Consider the following 16,141-nt stretch of genomic DNA (forward strand, 5'->3'; position numbering starts at 1 on the left):
ATATAGAAACTTGAGAATATCTTTGAAAACTTGTTGTTGGCGCTCCTTTACTATGTATACTCACCACAATCAGAGAAAGGGTACAAAATACTTTATCATAATTTTAATTTTTATTATTTATTTACTTTTGGGTTTAGGGATTTTATTTTAATGATGGAAAATGACAGCAAAGGCAGGGTGTAAATGTAATGAGGTATGGTCTGGAGTGACATGTGAGGGGTTTGGATCCTCATGAGGGAGGTGGGTCCCACTGCATTTAATCATTTAACGCTGTTTCCCCCTGCACATGACTCATCATTTTGCCCCCCAAACAAATCCCATAAACAAATATCCCTTTCTTTTACTTTGGAATCTTTGCCCCTATCCTCATATGCCTTCAAATGGGCAGCTGCAACATCTAAAAGGCATCTCTTTTATGAGCATCTCTCTCTCTCTCTCCTTGGATGAATGCTTTCATTAATTTTTGTCAGTCTCAAATCTAGACCGTTGAATGTGTGAAAATGTGGCGAATCTCAGACCACAACTTGTTTTGACAGGCGATGCCCTTAAGCTACATCAGGTACATGGCTATTTTGGTAGGGCACCCATTGAAATGGAAACATGTAGGGACTTTGGTTTGACAAACAAGGATCACTTTACATAAAAATCTCAATTATGGATATGGAATTATTCTGCAGGCAAGAAACTTCACAACCCACATTATATGTTCTTCCATGGATTGTAATAATTATATATTCTTGAAGTATTTACAATGTTCAGGTATGTAAAGCCACAAACCACATTTTGGATTAAGCTAGAACTTGCAGGAATGTTAAATTAATGTTTATTTACTAAAAATCATATTTTTGATAGAATGAATTTAACCAAAATTTGATTTTTTTACATCATCAAGTTTTAAGGCAATATTGGCCATTGAATTTTTATCAATATAAAAGGTGCCTCATCTGAATCATGCACTTTACTAAATAAATTATACAGAATACATCTGTAAACTAAGAATATGCTCTGTTAAGCCTTTTAGGATGATATAAATGATAAGACGGTTCAACTACCACACATAATGGCAACAGAGGTATATGCCAAATGTCTTCCTACAGTTATTGTAAATAAAGCAAACTATAGTAGAATTTTAGATGGTTCAATGAGCATGCTTGCAACAAATATACCTAGACTTTATTATTCAATTTTCAGGATGATGTATGCCTAGTTTTATTATTTTAATTCTGAGGTCAGGAGCATCACATTGAACTAGCACAGACATGACCATGTGCAGATTCAATCTACATTATGGAATTGAAGGAACATTCCAGCAACGGTTTGTAAACCATGAATATATATTGAATGAAAGAATGAAATTCAGTGCTATGCATTCTGGCTATTTTGCAGATCAGGCCAGCCAGCCAACCCTCACACACCGTTCATCTTCAAGATGGACGACATCCGAAGTCCACTGAAAACTTCAATGCATGAAATAAATCCTGGCTGTCCACGTTGCAGCCACCGATGATGACGCTCATCTACAAGCTAATCTTTTTTTTTTTTTTTGAGAAGTAAAGAATATTATTAACCAGGAAATCAGAATAGACGATGATAAATCTGTCATATTTTCTGGTAGCTTACAAAAAATTTACAGTGAAGCGGCATCGGTGGGGATTCAAATTTTATGTCAGCCTAGAAACAAGGGGCTCTGAGATTGAAATATCTCTAGTCTGATCCCTCACCATCCGACTAGAGATCTGCGGATTTGGAGCCCAAAAAAGCCTAAAATGAGATCCATCGTTTGAGAGAGAGGCAGATTAAGGCATGGGGCCCATGCCTTGATCCCTTTTTTTTTTTATGACGATGAACCCTCGTCTAGAACTGTGTCACTTAATGGGCCTGCTCCCCTGCCAGGAGGTGGGGTCACTGACACCCAAGCCCTAATTAAAGACGTCACACCCCCCTGGTGGGAGTCGAACCTGGGACGAAGGAGTCAGTACCTTCTCCTCACTGCCGCTCAGGTGATCCGGGTGGGCAAGCCCTGAATGAGATCCAGAGCATTCAAAGACATCCACTGCAGAGCTCTTATCTCTCTCTCTCTCTCGAGTTCACATCCTATTAAAAATCATAAGATCTGGGATCTTAGGCTCATAATGACTTTGCTCGTTTGTTAGGGGTGGCTTGTACACATCACCAAGCTCAAGAGATGTCATGAATTTGAAACCGACAGAGGTGGGTTCTAAGCCGTAAAGAAGGAAATGAAAGTGAGATGTGAGACCACTCCGACGCATCGTTCTTGGGGTTCACCGTTGACTTTTTCAATTGTGCCACCCTATGCACCAGGTCGACATACACTGGGTCCCGAGGTCAAACCCAAATTACCGTGCTCAACAACTGGCTCAATGGTCGGCCAAAGAGATACTGTAAAAATGAGTGGCAGACATCCTGCAGGCGTTTCATGTACCAATTTGTAAGTTCAACGCGTATCCTTTAACCCTACTAGGTCAAACCACAACATACGCCATCTATATATATATATATATATATATATATATATATATATATATATATATATATATATATATATATAGAGAGAGAGAGAGAGAGAGAGAGAGAGAGAGAGTCAAACAAGGGGAGGAGGAGGAGGCTTCCGGGTTCGGGCCCAGCAAGGAGAAGGTGGGGTGGTCTCGTTTGGGTTTGAGGGCAGATGGAGATGCGTGTTGGGTGAGTTGTAATCTAAAACTAAAAGCCAACCCCTTCGAATTTAATAATCAAACCTACCAACCAAACGATTCCTATCCCCAGGGATCAATCAACAATCCACACACAAACTCGGTTCAGAAGAGAGGGTTGAAGAAGATACCCAAATTACCGTGCTCTCATGCTCTCTCGGGCTAAGGGAAAAAGAGAGAGAAAGAATGATTAAAGAAAGCGAACGAAAGCCAGCCTTCACTTGACATCTCGACGATGGTTTCTTTCAGTGGATGTTAACGGTAGTTTTTCTCTCTCTCTCTAAAACTAAAAGGACGGGAAGGATAGACAAACGGTCCCTATCTCGCTCGCTCGTTCTTCTTCTTCCTCGTTTAACTCCTCTCACTCTTCTTTTTTCTCTGAGCTCATGTACAAAAAGGAGGATGAAGAAGGGGTGAGAAACACCAACCAGCCATAGCCTTTGCATCTCGGCTCCTTCCCGATTCATGGAAGTCCAAGGGTGGCAGAGCCCGAGGATCTCCCTCTCCTACTCCCTCAACCCCACCACCACCAACAACAATGCCTCTTCTCCGTCCAAGACAAACCACCCTTGTGCATCGCCGGAGTTCGAGTTCTGGATGGTCAGAAACCCAGCTTTTCCCATGCCCAACCTCCTCTCCGCAGACCAATTGTTCGTGGACGGCGTCCTCCTCCCTCTCCACAACCTCCAAAACCAAGAAGAAGAAGAAGAAGCTGGTGATGATTATGAACCTGAGCCTGAACAAGAAACTGAACCAGAAGCTGGACCTTCTCCCGCAGCCGTAGCCGAACCGGCGACCGAGCCCGAACCGGAGAAGCCCACCCCATCCCCTGCTCCCGCTTCCTCATCCTCCTCTGGATCCAAGAGGTGGAAGGACATCTTCAGGATGGGTGAGAAGAAGGGGAAGCCCAAGCCCGAAGAGAGGGAGAAGGAGAAGGAGAAGGAGAAGAAGAAGGACCGGAAGAAGAGCAGCGCGGAGCTGAACATCAACATATGGCCTTTCTCCAGGAGCCGATCGGCGGGGACGAGCAGCAGCGGCGGAGGGCGGGCGAGAGCGGCTGCGGCCGGCCGAAAGGCGAGCAGCGCTCCGTGCTCGAGGAGCAATTCGACGGGGGAGTCGAAGTCGAAGCTGCAGATGGGGGTGGAGCACCAGCCATTGGGATCGCAGGAGGAAGGTGGGAGAGGTGGTGGTGCGGGCAGAGGAAGGAGGTGGGCTAGCAGCCCAGGGAGGCCCACCGGCGTCTACTTGGGCAGGAGCAGCCCCGTTAGGCCCGTCCGCCGGGCCGGATCCGTCGTGAAGAAACTGGATAAGTGCGCGCTTGGATCGGAGAAGGTGCCGCGTGCCGCCGGTGGCAGCGGCAGCAGCGGTGGTGGTGTTGAGAGATTGAGGGTTTTGAATGTGAATGTGCCACTGTGTATGGGGTATGGACAGCATTTGGGATGCAGTTCTCTGGAGCAGAGCAGTGATGGGATTGGGATTGACAACAGCAACTGCAGCAACACCACCACCACCACCAGCAACAACAACAACAACAACAATCCCCTGTTCAACCTCAAAGCCCTTTTCTCTAGGAAAGTGTATTAGCATCTGATTAACGTGTCTTACTCCCCAACGGTTTTATGTTCCTTCTTTGATTGTTGACTGTTTGTATATGCTCTCTCTCTCTCTCTCTCTCTCTAGTTAGGCAAATCACCTGAGATAGTCAGAATCAATCTCTGAATGCTGATTGTTGAAAGTGATTCTCTTCATGAAATTCTTATGTGGGTGTCTACTGGATTGCGAGTTGCTCTAGTAGCATGAATTTTTTTGCTTTAAAAAATATGGTTCATCTGCAATTGTTGGAAGGTCTGGCATTACCCGTTTCTAAGATTCTGATGCAAAATAAGGAGGTTTGGTGTTACAGAGGAAGGCATACAAGAGCATGTGAGTATGTTGCAAAACAATTACTGCAAAACTTTTTACTGAGAATTGCATTTCCTAGTGTTGAGCCTCATGAACTCTGAACCCGACTCCTCTCCAAAGTCGTCCTTTAAATATAGCTAGTTCTTTTGTCATTATGGGTTCAAGTCCACAAAACCCATTAGCCGAATAAGCGAGTTACAATTGAAAATTATCTTTCTGTTTATATTGCTATCAAACTTTTACACAACAAAAACCGCTAACCAAAAGTGACTTGACTGAAAACTGTCTTCCTGTCTACCTCGCTATTGACGCCATTAGCTACTTTTAAGAAGGGGACATTGTTCAAGTTCAAAATTTGCATCCTGAATTTCCTGACAAAGGACAGATCTTGTTGATCCTATGAAACCTGATGAGAACCCGGTTTGATTGATTACTGCTTAGGCTCAGACCCATTTTCTGATGCTTTATAAGGCTCCTTTCACACATAAGAACATGGGTTTTTACTATGCTAGTTTTAGAGCCAGTTGCACAAGGTAGTTAGGGAGGAAACCACCACCACAGTAGTTTCACCAAGGATACTTACTGTCTTTGCTTTCTTTCTCATTTTCATAAACTACATTCTGAATGTCATTCTCCCAAACAACTAACACAAATCCTCAACTTCCATTTCAGCTGCTATCTCCCCAATAAGCCTAATGCTACTACTTTGTGCCTATCAGCCAAAGTGTAAGCCTTTACGGGTATAGTTTTCATTTCTACACAATCATAGCTCTTTGGAGAGAGAGAGGATGTGACACACCCACAACCTACCCTACCTTTGGGGGTTATCCCTTCCGGTCCTCCCTCTGCTGGAGTGGGCCTCCCCTAAAGGACATCGATGGAAAGGGGAAAGACTTAAAAAAAAAGGCAGGAAGGAAACGAAGAGCGAGAGAGAAAGTCATCTTGTTTTCTTTTTGGTTTGAGCCTTCACTCTCACGTGCCCATGGTCCAATTTCTTTCAGTTTCTGTCTTCATATCACGTGCCTATGCCCCCATTAGTCAATTCCCTACACTTTTTTTTAGCTTTACGCCCTAGGGCCATCATCAGTGTTAGGTATGGTCAGTTAGTACACTTTGGGGTAATAGCCCTCCAAGGAGTGTAAAGCCAATATAGATGACACAAAGGCACAAAAATAGTTGCTACAAGGAGGATGCTGCCTTCTCGAGTTAATGATCCCTAGCAAAGTAAACATTAGAATAAGATTTTTGAGGATTGGTATGATATGATTTCAAGTGGGTCATCATGCAGCTTTGCCGTCTCTATAGTAACTATTTTAGCCTCGAGATAGTATGGTATCTTACCCACAGGGGCTATGCACACCAAGATAGGTAGGCCGGCTTAAGGTTTTCAGGTTGAAGGAAGTCGAAAGTTCAATATCATCTGCATCCTTTGGTACAAGGCCACACAACTACTGGGGGTGGGGTTTGTTGGGACTGGGGCTAAGGGATAATGAAGAGAGGAGCCAGGATCAGGTGCCATCACATGACACACTTTGAAGTGTACCGCTGCACCTGATGCCTTCCATCTTTGGCTAACAGTCCTTCAGTTGTGAGGCCTAAAAGCAAATAGAGGGCAGCCAGGTGCAGAAGCACACAAGACACAGAAAATCGCTATATGCACAGTGATTTTCTGTGTTTTGTGTGGCCCGAGTATTTTGTAAATTATTCGGGCCTGATCGCTAGATCTGCTTCGCTTGCATAGGGCTATTGGGGATGGATTCATGGGCATACCCCAACCCCTTTTGGGACCTCAACTGTCGCTTCTTTGCCAACTACTTCTCGTAGATGTAAATCATGACCCTGCCCATTAATGGCTATCAATGAACAAAAAAAACTCTATTGGCTCATTGAAAACCAATTAATGGTTCATACTGACATGAAAAACATGGAAATGTTCAGAACTACTGCTTTCCGCTTTATCCAAATTCAAGAGATGTTTCTAGTTCTACCAGTAGCAGGAAGGCCCGATACATTGTTCATGAACTTTCACTGCTCATTTGCTAGTGTAAAGTTTTGCCTAGAAGTGCATTTACAGTAAGAAACTGAAGGTGTGTCGAGGGCTGAGAAACATGACAAGCTGCTGGTGGCTTGGCTTGTATTCGGCTTGTAAAGAAACTGAAGGTGTGTCCAGGGCTGGGAACTTTCAGTAGTCATTTGAACTCATAAAATAGGCTTGACAATCCGTACACCAACAACAGGTGTTCAGCTCAGCTCAATTTGTATTAGTTAACTAGAAATAAATATATTTTACATGCACAGTGTCTCAAGCCAATCTTTTGGAACGAGGCATGTGCAGTGTGGAGCTCTAATGAGTGAAAAATACATCGAGTGTAGGAATGCACACTATGTGTTCACTTAATCAGTGATGTGCGATGATAGTATGGCATGCGATAGGCATTGGTATCGTCGTTAGTGCATCGTTGTGTGGCGGCACAGTCGTGGAGCGTTGTTCGGTTAAGTAGTGCCAGCAGATCAGAGGATGTTGCCTTTGAAGATTTGGTTAAGGACCTCTCGGTTTGCAAGATGGTCTCATGCGTAGCAATTGGATGCACGAAAGTGCGTGTGAGTTAGGGCTAATTCCTCTAAGAATCACCTTAGGTAGTTCTAACCGAGTATGGTGATTCGGGGCTAGGCGAGTGAATGCCTAGGCACCGGCGAATGAGTCTGAGTGGTGCTCTTCGCTATGGTGTCCAATCATCAACTGATCTTCGGACTGGGGGCCACAAGGTCTTGTTCCTTCGGTGGCGAGGTTTTGCTATGTCGTGCACATGAAGCTGCAATACGCTTCATGACATGCAAGACTAAGGCAAAGTTTGTGCATCTTTCGGAAGTGATAGTTGGTATGGGACGGCTATGCAATAAGCAACATGGACCGCATGAAATGCGCATTTGAAAATGTGCTTGATCAGCTTCCGCTAAGCAGCTGCCCACGGGGTGGTGCGTAGGGCCAATGAAAATGATTCAGCACATGAAAACATGTTGGTACGCGACCTTTGGTCGTTAGGCTAGCCAGCTTGGGCAGTTTGGTGCGTTGTGGGTTTACGAAGCATTCTATGCCCGTGACAGAGTGATAGAAATGCTTGTGACGATAAGGAAGGTTCGTCGTGCCATACTAACTTATGAAAAAAAGTAAGGACGTGACAAATTGGCATCAGATCTGAAAGATTCACGGAGACCTTGTTCTTCATTGTGTGCGACACTGAATAGGATAACGATGATTTATCTTAGTTACGTAATTTTGTACAGCTGAAGTGTGGTTGGCCGAGTACAGAAGTAAGATGTTGGCAGGATGGTATGTGACATCTTGTCGATGATAACTAGAAGTGTAAGGTTGTTGTTCAGTTGGCTAAGGAAACATAGATAAGCCAAATATTTCCACTAGTTGTGCGTTAGGCTCAGAGGTAGAGTGTGACGTTTGCCTTGTGCATGCAGAGAATGCACATTTGATTCGACTGGATGGATTTGCACCTTCAAGTATGGGAGACTCATTTAAACTTCTAGATACTCTTCCAAAATTGTGGGTTAGTGGAGTGCCCACATTGAGCATAATGCTCATTGTTTTGGTTCCTTGAGTTGGCAGATCTTTAATGAATTGTGTGTGTAGAAAAAGTTATTTGTAACTCATTGGTTCTTGCGAGAATGTTTTGCTGACTCTGAGAGAGAGTACAATGTACTGACTTCGATAGGGGAGTTCCAGCGTTGGGCCAAAAGTGTCCTTGTGAGGACGAGTGCCCAAGAAGACGCTTTGAAGGACCACTTTGGAGTGATACGCAAGAAGACATCCCCCACTTGAGGACTAGTTTGGACTATTGGGAAACCGCAAGTTGATGCTTAAGGGAGTTGATATCCCTGCGGCATGCATTGGTGGTCGTCTTTCTCTATAAAGACCACGAAGGGCTTGGACTTGTCGTTGCTGGAGTTGGAATGCACCTTAGCCATGAGCATGAAGATGACAAGTTTATCGTGTGGACGAGGATGACCCGTTTGTGTTTGAGACTGCACTGGAGTCTTGCGAGCAGAGAATGCTTGATGTTGATGAAGTAGAAGACCGGTGTCTAAGTAATTGAAGATGCGTTAAAGGTATGAGACTTGATGTGTTAAAGGTTGCGACGATGGTGGATATAAACGAGAACAAGTTGAGTAGGTTGAAGAAAAAGAGTAAACCAAAGATAAATACAAAGAAAAATTGGCATATCAGTGAAGACTATGTTCTTATTTGTACCAGCATTATCGAAGACGACAATGGTTTTGGGTGGGGGAGAATGTCCCAGGCCGATCTTTCGAAATGGGGCATGTGTAGTGTAAAGCTCTATTGAGTGAAAAATGCATCGAGTGTAGGAACGCATGGTATGCGTTCGCTTGATGAGTGACGTGCGGTGGTAGCATGGGTATCGTCGTTAGTGCATCGTTGTGTGGCGACACAGACATAGAGCGTTGTTCAGTTAAGCAGTGCCAGTGAATCAGAGGATGTTGCCTTTGGAGATTTGGTTAAGGACCTCTTGGCTTGCAAGATGGTCCCACGCATAGCGGTTGGATGCATAGGGGTGCGTGTAGGTTAGGGTTAATTCCTCAGGAATCACCTTAGGTGGTTTCAACCGAGTATGGTGACTCGAGGCTAGGCGAGTGAATGCCTAAGCACCAGCGAATGAGTCTGAGTGGTGCTCTTTGCTATGGTGTTCAATCATCAACTGGTCTTCGGACTGGGGGCTACAAGGTCTTGTTCCTTCGGTGATGAGGTTTTGTTATGTCGTGTGCATGGAGCTGTAATACGCTTTATGACACACAAGACTAAGGCAAAGTTTATGCCTCTTTCGGAATTGATAGCTGATATGAGACGACTATGCACTAAGAGGCATGGACTATATGGAATGTGCATTTGAAAATGCGCTTGTTCAGCTTTCGCTAGGCAGCTGTGCACGGGGTGGTGTGCAGGGGCATTGAAAATGATTTAACACATGAAAACATGTTGGTACACAGCTTTTGGCCATTAGGTTATTCAGCTTGGGCTGCTTGGCGCATTGCAGGTTTGCGAAGCATTCTATGCCTGTGACAGAGCGATAGAAAGGCTTGCGGTGGTAAGGACCGTCGCGCCGCACTGGCTTATGGAAAAAAGTAAGCCTGTGACACACAGAGTGTATATGGTTAAAGTGTTTGGCTTACAAACAATAAGTTTAGAGTTCAAATCCTATTGCTTACGGCCTTGAAACAATATATTTATCTCAAGAAATGACCGTACTATATGACACATTTTTTTTTAAATGCCCTAAAATTTTTGAAATCCACCCGCTGCCCAAAATCATAAATAAATTTTTTTGGGACATTTTTACCTTTCACACAAGCGAACTTAATAAAGCTTATGCGATATATCGTTCTGCTTGTCGGCTAAGGCAAAACCTCACTTAAATTTTATATCCGCACATATTTTTTGTTGTCCTCAAGAAGTGCACACAAATTATGTTATTTATGTAGTTTTCCTTGTTAATCATAAAATCATAAATATCTTAGTAAATTCACATTTTATACCAAAGTTGCTAAAAAACCATGTTAACCTTCTTTTTCTTTTTTTTAACCATCACTTAAATGTATGTTTACACATATTTTTTATGGTCTTTACAAAATGTGCAAAAAGAAGTTTTGCATGATGGTAACTTTACAAATACTTTAGTAAAATTACATATTTTATACCAAAGTTATTGGATACCATGCGAAACGAATCTCCCTTCTCTTTTCTTTAACCCCCACTTAAGTGTATGTTCACACTTGTTTTTTTGCGGTCTTCACGAAGCACAAAAAAAAGTTTCATGAACCTCCTTATAATCGTAACTTCACAAATATCTTAGTAAAATTGCATATTTTATACCAAAGTCGTTGGAGACCATGAGAACATTCGGTGACTTTGATATAAAATATGCGATTTTGCTAAGGTATTTGCGAAGTCACGATCATAAGAAAGTTTACAAAACTTGTTTTTGTGCACTTTATGAAAACCACAAAAAATATATGCGAACATATATTTAAGTGATGGTTAAAGAAATGAGGTTCGTAACGTTTTTCACAACTTTGATATAAAATATGTGATTTTACTATTAATAGAAAAAATGATATAAATAACATAATTTTTTAGTGCTTCTTAAGAATTGCAGAAAATATGTGTGAATATGAAATTTAAGTGAGGTTTTGCCTTAACCGATAGGCAAAAACGGTATATCACGCGAACTTTATGAAGTTCACTTGTGCAAAGGGTAGAAAGGTCCTAAAAAAAATTCTATTTGTGGTTTTAGGCAGCAAACAAATTTTAGAAAATTTAGATCATTTAAGAAAACACATCATGTTTGTCGTACAATACAATCATTTTTCATATTTATTTTGTATATGAGCCAATTTGATTTCAGTTCAATAGGTCTAGAGTCCAAATTCTATTATTTTTCCAAAAATGCGGAAATGAGTCAGCTCTAGCTCGGCTCATTTAACTCATGATTGCAATGAGCTCGAGCTCAGCTCTGCTTGCCACATTGACATTGGTATGGGCCAATTTCCCATGTAGACATAGCACTTGACATTCAAACTTACAGTCTAGACTATCAAGTGTCTCTTACATTTGTGGGGTACATATATGTCTGCCATGGTCATACAGGCGATTCAAAGCTCGAACCAATTCTGCTGGACCAGTGCAAAAGTAAAGCCAACCCGATCATGCAAGCAACCTGCCAATACATTGGTAAGCCCAAATCTGCAAGCTTGGCCCATGCAGATCCGGAATGCTTGGCCTTGCATTCAAGTTTCTGGGTTTGTACGCCATCCAAAGCAACATGTTGAACTACTTGATCATGGAAGGAATGATTGCACGCTTTTGACCATCTGCTGTCCAATTACTTTTGGCTTCTAGAGATAAAGCTTTTGACACGGTTAAATAATGTTTGGCATGAAGGTCATATACGTGCCAAGACTCATGTCCTATGTCACAATGATTCGTGGACTCAGGACGTGGGATTCGGATTTGACTGGAAAGTTCAATTTTTTTTTTCAACAATGAGACACGAGGATGAATAAAAAAACTATTTTTAATATTTTAACATTAAAATAATTTTTTTTAAAATTAAAATATAATAAAATATTATTGAACAAACCACTACCATGGTTTGGACGTTCCATTATGAGCCGAGCAATGTCACTTTGACTATGGACCGGAGTTGTGTGCCATGTAAAACTCTGCCAATACTCCCCTCTTGCTCACCAAGAATAGTTTCTCATTTGGCTTAGGCCTTCCCGAAAGGGTAGTGCACCCTAGGTATTGAACTCTCGACCCCCTGCAACTTGAAAGCCTTAAGCTCACCCACCTAGCCAGGTGTGCTGAGCCTTGTAGACTAGTTTCAACTGCCTGAATGACTAACGCTGCTTATAAAAAAAAAACACTAGAATTTGCATTTAATAAGAATTAAGGATAGGAAATGAGACAAGCCACTTGTGGTTCAGCCTAGGGATGGCAGTGGACTTGGGGAAAACGGGCCCCCGCCCCACCTCGCCCCATTTTAACCGGGGATGGAGGACATGAAACGGGGATGGAGGCGGGGATAGAGGTTAAAATAAAAATGGAGATAGAATTTTGAGACGGAGTGGGGGTGGAGACCTTATACCTGCCCCGGTCCGCTGCCATCCCTAGTTCAACACATGTGCGCGCGCCAAACTCATAAAATAGGTTCGGCAAGCTGAACATGAATAACAAATGTTCAGCTTGGGTCGGCTTGCACAAGCTTGTTAAGGGTAATAAATATATTCTAGATATATAAAGTAGTGTAAAATAAATAGTCAAGGCATTTTTCTTGCAAGCAATATGCTTAGAGTTCAATCCTATTGCTTACAGCTTTAGAACATGGCATGTGTTTTTCTGTAAATGTGTCAGCTTGAGCTTGGCTCAAAGGGCTACAGTTCAAATACGATTAATTTCAAGTTTGCAACAATTTTTTTCTCTAAGCGAGCTAGCTCAAGCTTGACTCTTTCACCAGTTCTAATAAGAATGACATTACACTAAGCAGGCTTGAGTTATTCGGGTCGGGTCGGGATCTAGTATAAAATTTTACAAACTATACCCGGGTCCATGTATTAATCAGGCCTTCGGGTTCGGACTCGGGTCTTCTTATTTGTCACCATACCTGAAGCCTATAGGGTTTGGTCCGGGTAAACCCGATAGGTTGACACCCCTAATTTTAACCCACATTTTCATGTGGTTGTTGCAAGGAAACTCCCCTTTCGTGGGAAAAAAGGAAAATTTCCTACTTCTTCCAAGCAGGAACTGTTTTATTCATGGAAATTGGATCAAGATTTACTCACCTTCATTTTTCTCCTTGTCAAAATGAGCGCCAACTAGTCCCCTTCTGCTAGATTTCCGGCATCCAAACGTGACCATGAGGTGTTTTCTAGTATTGGATCAAAGACCTCAAGGCTCCAGCTTGACCCTAGTTCAATCATCATCATCATCAAGAAGCCTTATCCCAACTACATGGAGTTGGCTTAACTCAAGTTCAAATATCAATTCAAAATTGGGTTGCTCACACTGAATTCATAAAAAAAGGATCAGGTGCAATCACATAGCACATTTCAAGTGTGCTGCTGCACTTAAACATTCATCATCAGCTGTTGGGTATCACAGCTGACAGGCTGCATGGAAAAGATGGAGGGTGGTCAGGTGCAGCGACACATAAAAAATGTTTAATATAATGACATTAAACTCTCAGTGGTTTGCCAGCTTGACCAGAGCAAAGTATTTTGTTAATGACTTACCCGGGGTTAAACAAGATATATATATATATATATATATATATATATATATATATATATATATTGGGTTAAACAAGATAGTTGAAAGTTGTTTATTGAAGTGTTGTATTTATTTTATACTTGTACGAGTTACGTCGCAATACTAACTATTGCAACATCCAGTTAGATGTGCTTCAAAAATAGATATAACACATTCGCATAGAGATGTACTTAACTAAATAGATATAACATACTTGGTTGAGAACATCTATGGTGATTCTTGAAAGAATTAGCCATAATCCACATATACTTATTAGCGATCAAACGCTACACGTGAGATATAACACATTCTCATAGAGATGTACTTAACTAAATCTTCAAAAGCAATATCCTTTGATCCACTGCTTAATCGAACAATGTTTCAAGTTTGTGCCACCAAACACGGTTGCATCAACAATAATACCATTGTCTATCGCATGTCATGCTACCATCACATGTGACCGATAACCCAACACATATCATGATTTACGACATCCGATGTATTTTCTACTCAATAAAGCTCAACACCACGCATGTCACGTTCTAACGAGCTTGGTTTAGGATAAACAAACCCTTGCCGGTTATTATTCAACCTACCACTAGAGTTTTGAACTTGCAACGTCTCACCATAAGATGTGCACTGACAACTCCTACCAACCTCGTGTTGCCCGGTTGGTATTTTTTTAAGTCACTTCGCTCATATGTTCTTTGGTTTAAATTGGCTTAAAAATGTTCCCATCAAGTTACCTAAGGACCTATTTGGATGGTCGTTCGTGGAGTTTAAGCATTTCCAGAAGTGGCAGGCAGCTCTATCAAATCCATGATTTAGTGTAAATACAAAAGAGAAAGGACCTCACCTCCCATCACAAATGCATAAAGGCCCAGCTAGGGGTGGCAATCGGGCAGGTAGGGTTGGTGGGTCAGCATACCTCAACCCGAACCCGACCCGTTTATTAAACGGGTCAACTGTGACAAACACGAACCCAACTCGTTTATTAAATGGGTAACCCGACACGACCCACCAGCCCGTTTAATAAACGAGTTGGGTCGGGTACCCAGGTTGGCGGGTTAGCTGTCGGGTTGGCAGGTTGACCCACCCACCTAACCCGTTTATTAAACGGGTCAGCCGGGTTGGCGGGTTGGCATACCCCTAACATGAACCCGGCCTGTTTAATAAACGGGTTAGGTGGATCGACCCGTTTATTAACTTAAAGTCGTTTATTTTTACAAAGAAAGGGTAAAATCATCTTTTTGATGGCGGAAACTAGGGGTGGCAATCGGGTCGGGTTGGCGGGTCGGGTTGGTGTGTCAGCATACCTCAACCCGAACCCGACCCGTTTATTAAACGGGTCGGCTGTGGCAAACATGAACCCCACCCGTTTAATAAACGGGTAACCCGACACGACCCGCCAACCCATTTAATAAATGGGTTGGGTCGGGTAACCGGGTTTTTAGGTTCGCGGGTCAGGTTGGCGGGTTGACGGATCGGGTTGGCATGTAGGCAGGTTGGCGGGTCGGGTTGACGGGTTGACCCACCCGCCTAACCCGTTTATTAAACGGGTCAGCCGGGTTGGCATACCCCCAACCCGAACCCGACCTGTTTAATAAACGGGTTACACGGGTCGACCCGTTTATTAAACGGGTTGGCTTAAGCCCAACCCGAACCCGCCTAAGAGGCGGGTTGACGGGTCGTGTCAGAAATTGCCACCCCTGGGGGAAACACGAAGTTCATCTATTAAACTAGGGCACGAGTCCTTGTCAATGAAGACGACGTTACACAGGTAGAAAAAATTGAAAGCATCAAACCGAGGAGGGCGAAATTAGGGCTCTCACCTAGCAGGGCTACGGTACGGTTCTCTTTTTCGCATTAAGATGGTTTATGCTCGTATATATTTAGAGTTAAAAACAAATCATGTTTGAGAAGAAATATTTTGGGGGCTATAGTGACTTAAATATTATTCTTTTTTTTTAAAGGGAAGTTGGGGTTAGTAAGACCCTCCACCTGTTATTATTCAATCGTACCACTGGGGTTTTTAACCTGCAACGTCCCACCACAGGGAGATGTGGACTGACAGCTCCTACCAACCACGCAGAGCTCCCACTGGTGACTTAAATAACAACTAGTTTACTAAAATTATGTAACCGGCTACCACTGTTTGTTTAATGCTAAGAGTGAAAATTTCTTGTTTAAGGTGTGTTAACAATGGCCATAAAAACCAACGGCCTGGTTGGTTGGTAGGAGCTGTCAGTGTAAGTCTTTGCGGATAGATTATTTGTCTCACAGCCTCTTGCCTTTCAGATTTTCAGTCTGCTGAGATTTTTTTTAGAATTTCTGTGCATGGCCCTGCTTGTAATCCTAAAAAGAGTCTGGATTGGGACGTTCAATGGAGAAGTGTCCCTTTTAAGTGTCATAACCCTTGATTAACTTGTATTTTGATCTTATATTATTATCTTAATTTAGGTTGTGTTAATGTATTACATAACTCATTCATGCCCCTTATGCAACCCTTAAGAGCGGCCCCTCCTCAAGGGTTGCCTTATGACCACTTACAATCCCTACAATATTTTCACAGCTTAAAGAAATGTAGGGTCCATTGTGCCCTTGTGGGTTGAACACACTTAGGGGTGGCAAAACCTGACACGACCCGCCAACCCGACCCGCCAACCTGCCTAAGAGGCGGGTTCGGATTGGGCTT

At 42.7% G+C, this 16,141-nt stretch overlaps 1 protein-coding gene across 1 annotated transcript; it reads left to right on the top strand.

Moving 5' to 3' along the window:
• Positions 1-3,012: 3,012 nt before the first annotated feature.
• Positions 3,013-4,484, top strand: LOC149838419 (uncharacterized). The gene has a single exon (XM_090006561.1). The coding sequence runs from the start codon at positions 3,177-3,179 to the stop codon at positions 4,293-4,295; it is 1,119 nt and encodes a 372-aa protein (XP_089862687.1). The 5' UTR covers positions 3,013-3,176; the 3' UTR covers positions 4,296-4,484.
• The last annotated feature ends 11,657 nt before the right edge of the window (positions 4,485-16,141 follow it).

This window comes from Nuphar pumila, chromosome 5 (assembly GCF_984573655.1).
Source record: "Nuphar pumila chromosome 5, dmNupPumi1.hap1.1, whole genome shotgun sequence".
In the NCBI taxonomy this organism is placed as follows: Eukaryota; Viridiplantae; Streptophyta; class Magnoliopsida; order Nymphaeales; family Nymphaeaceae; genus Nuphar; species Nuphar pumila.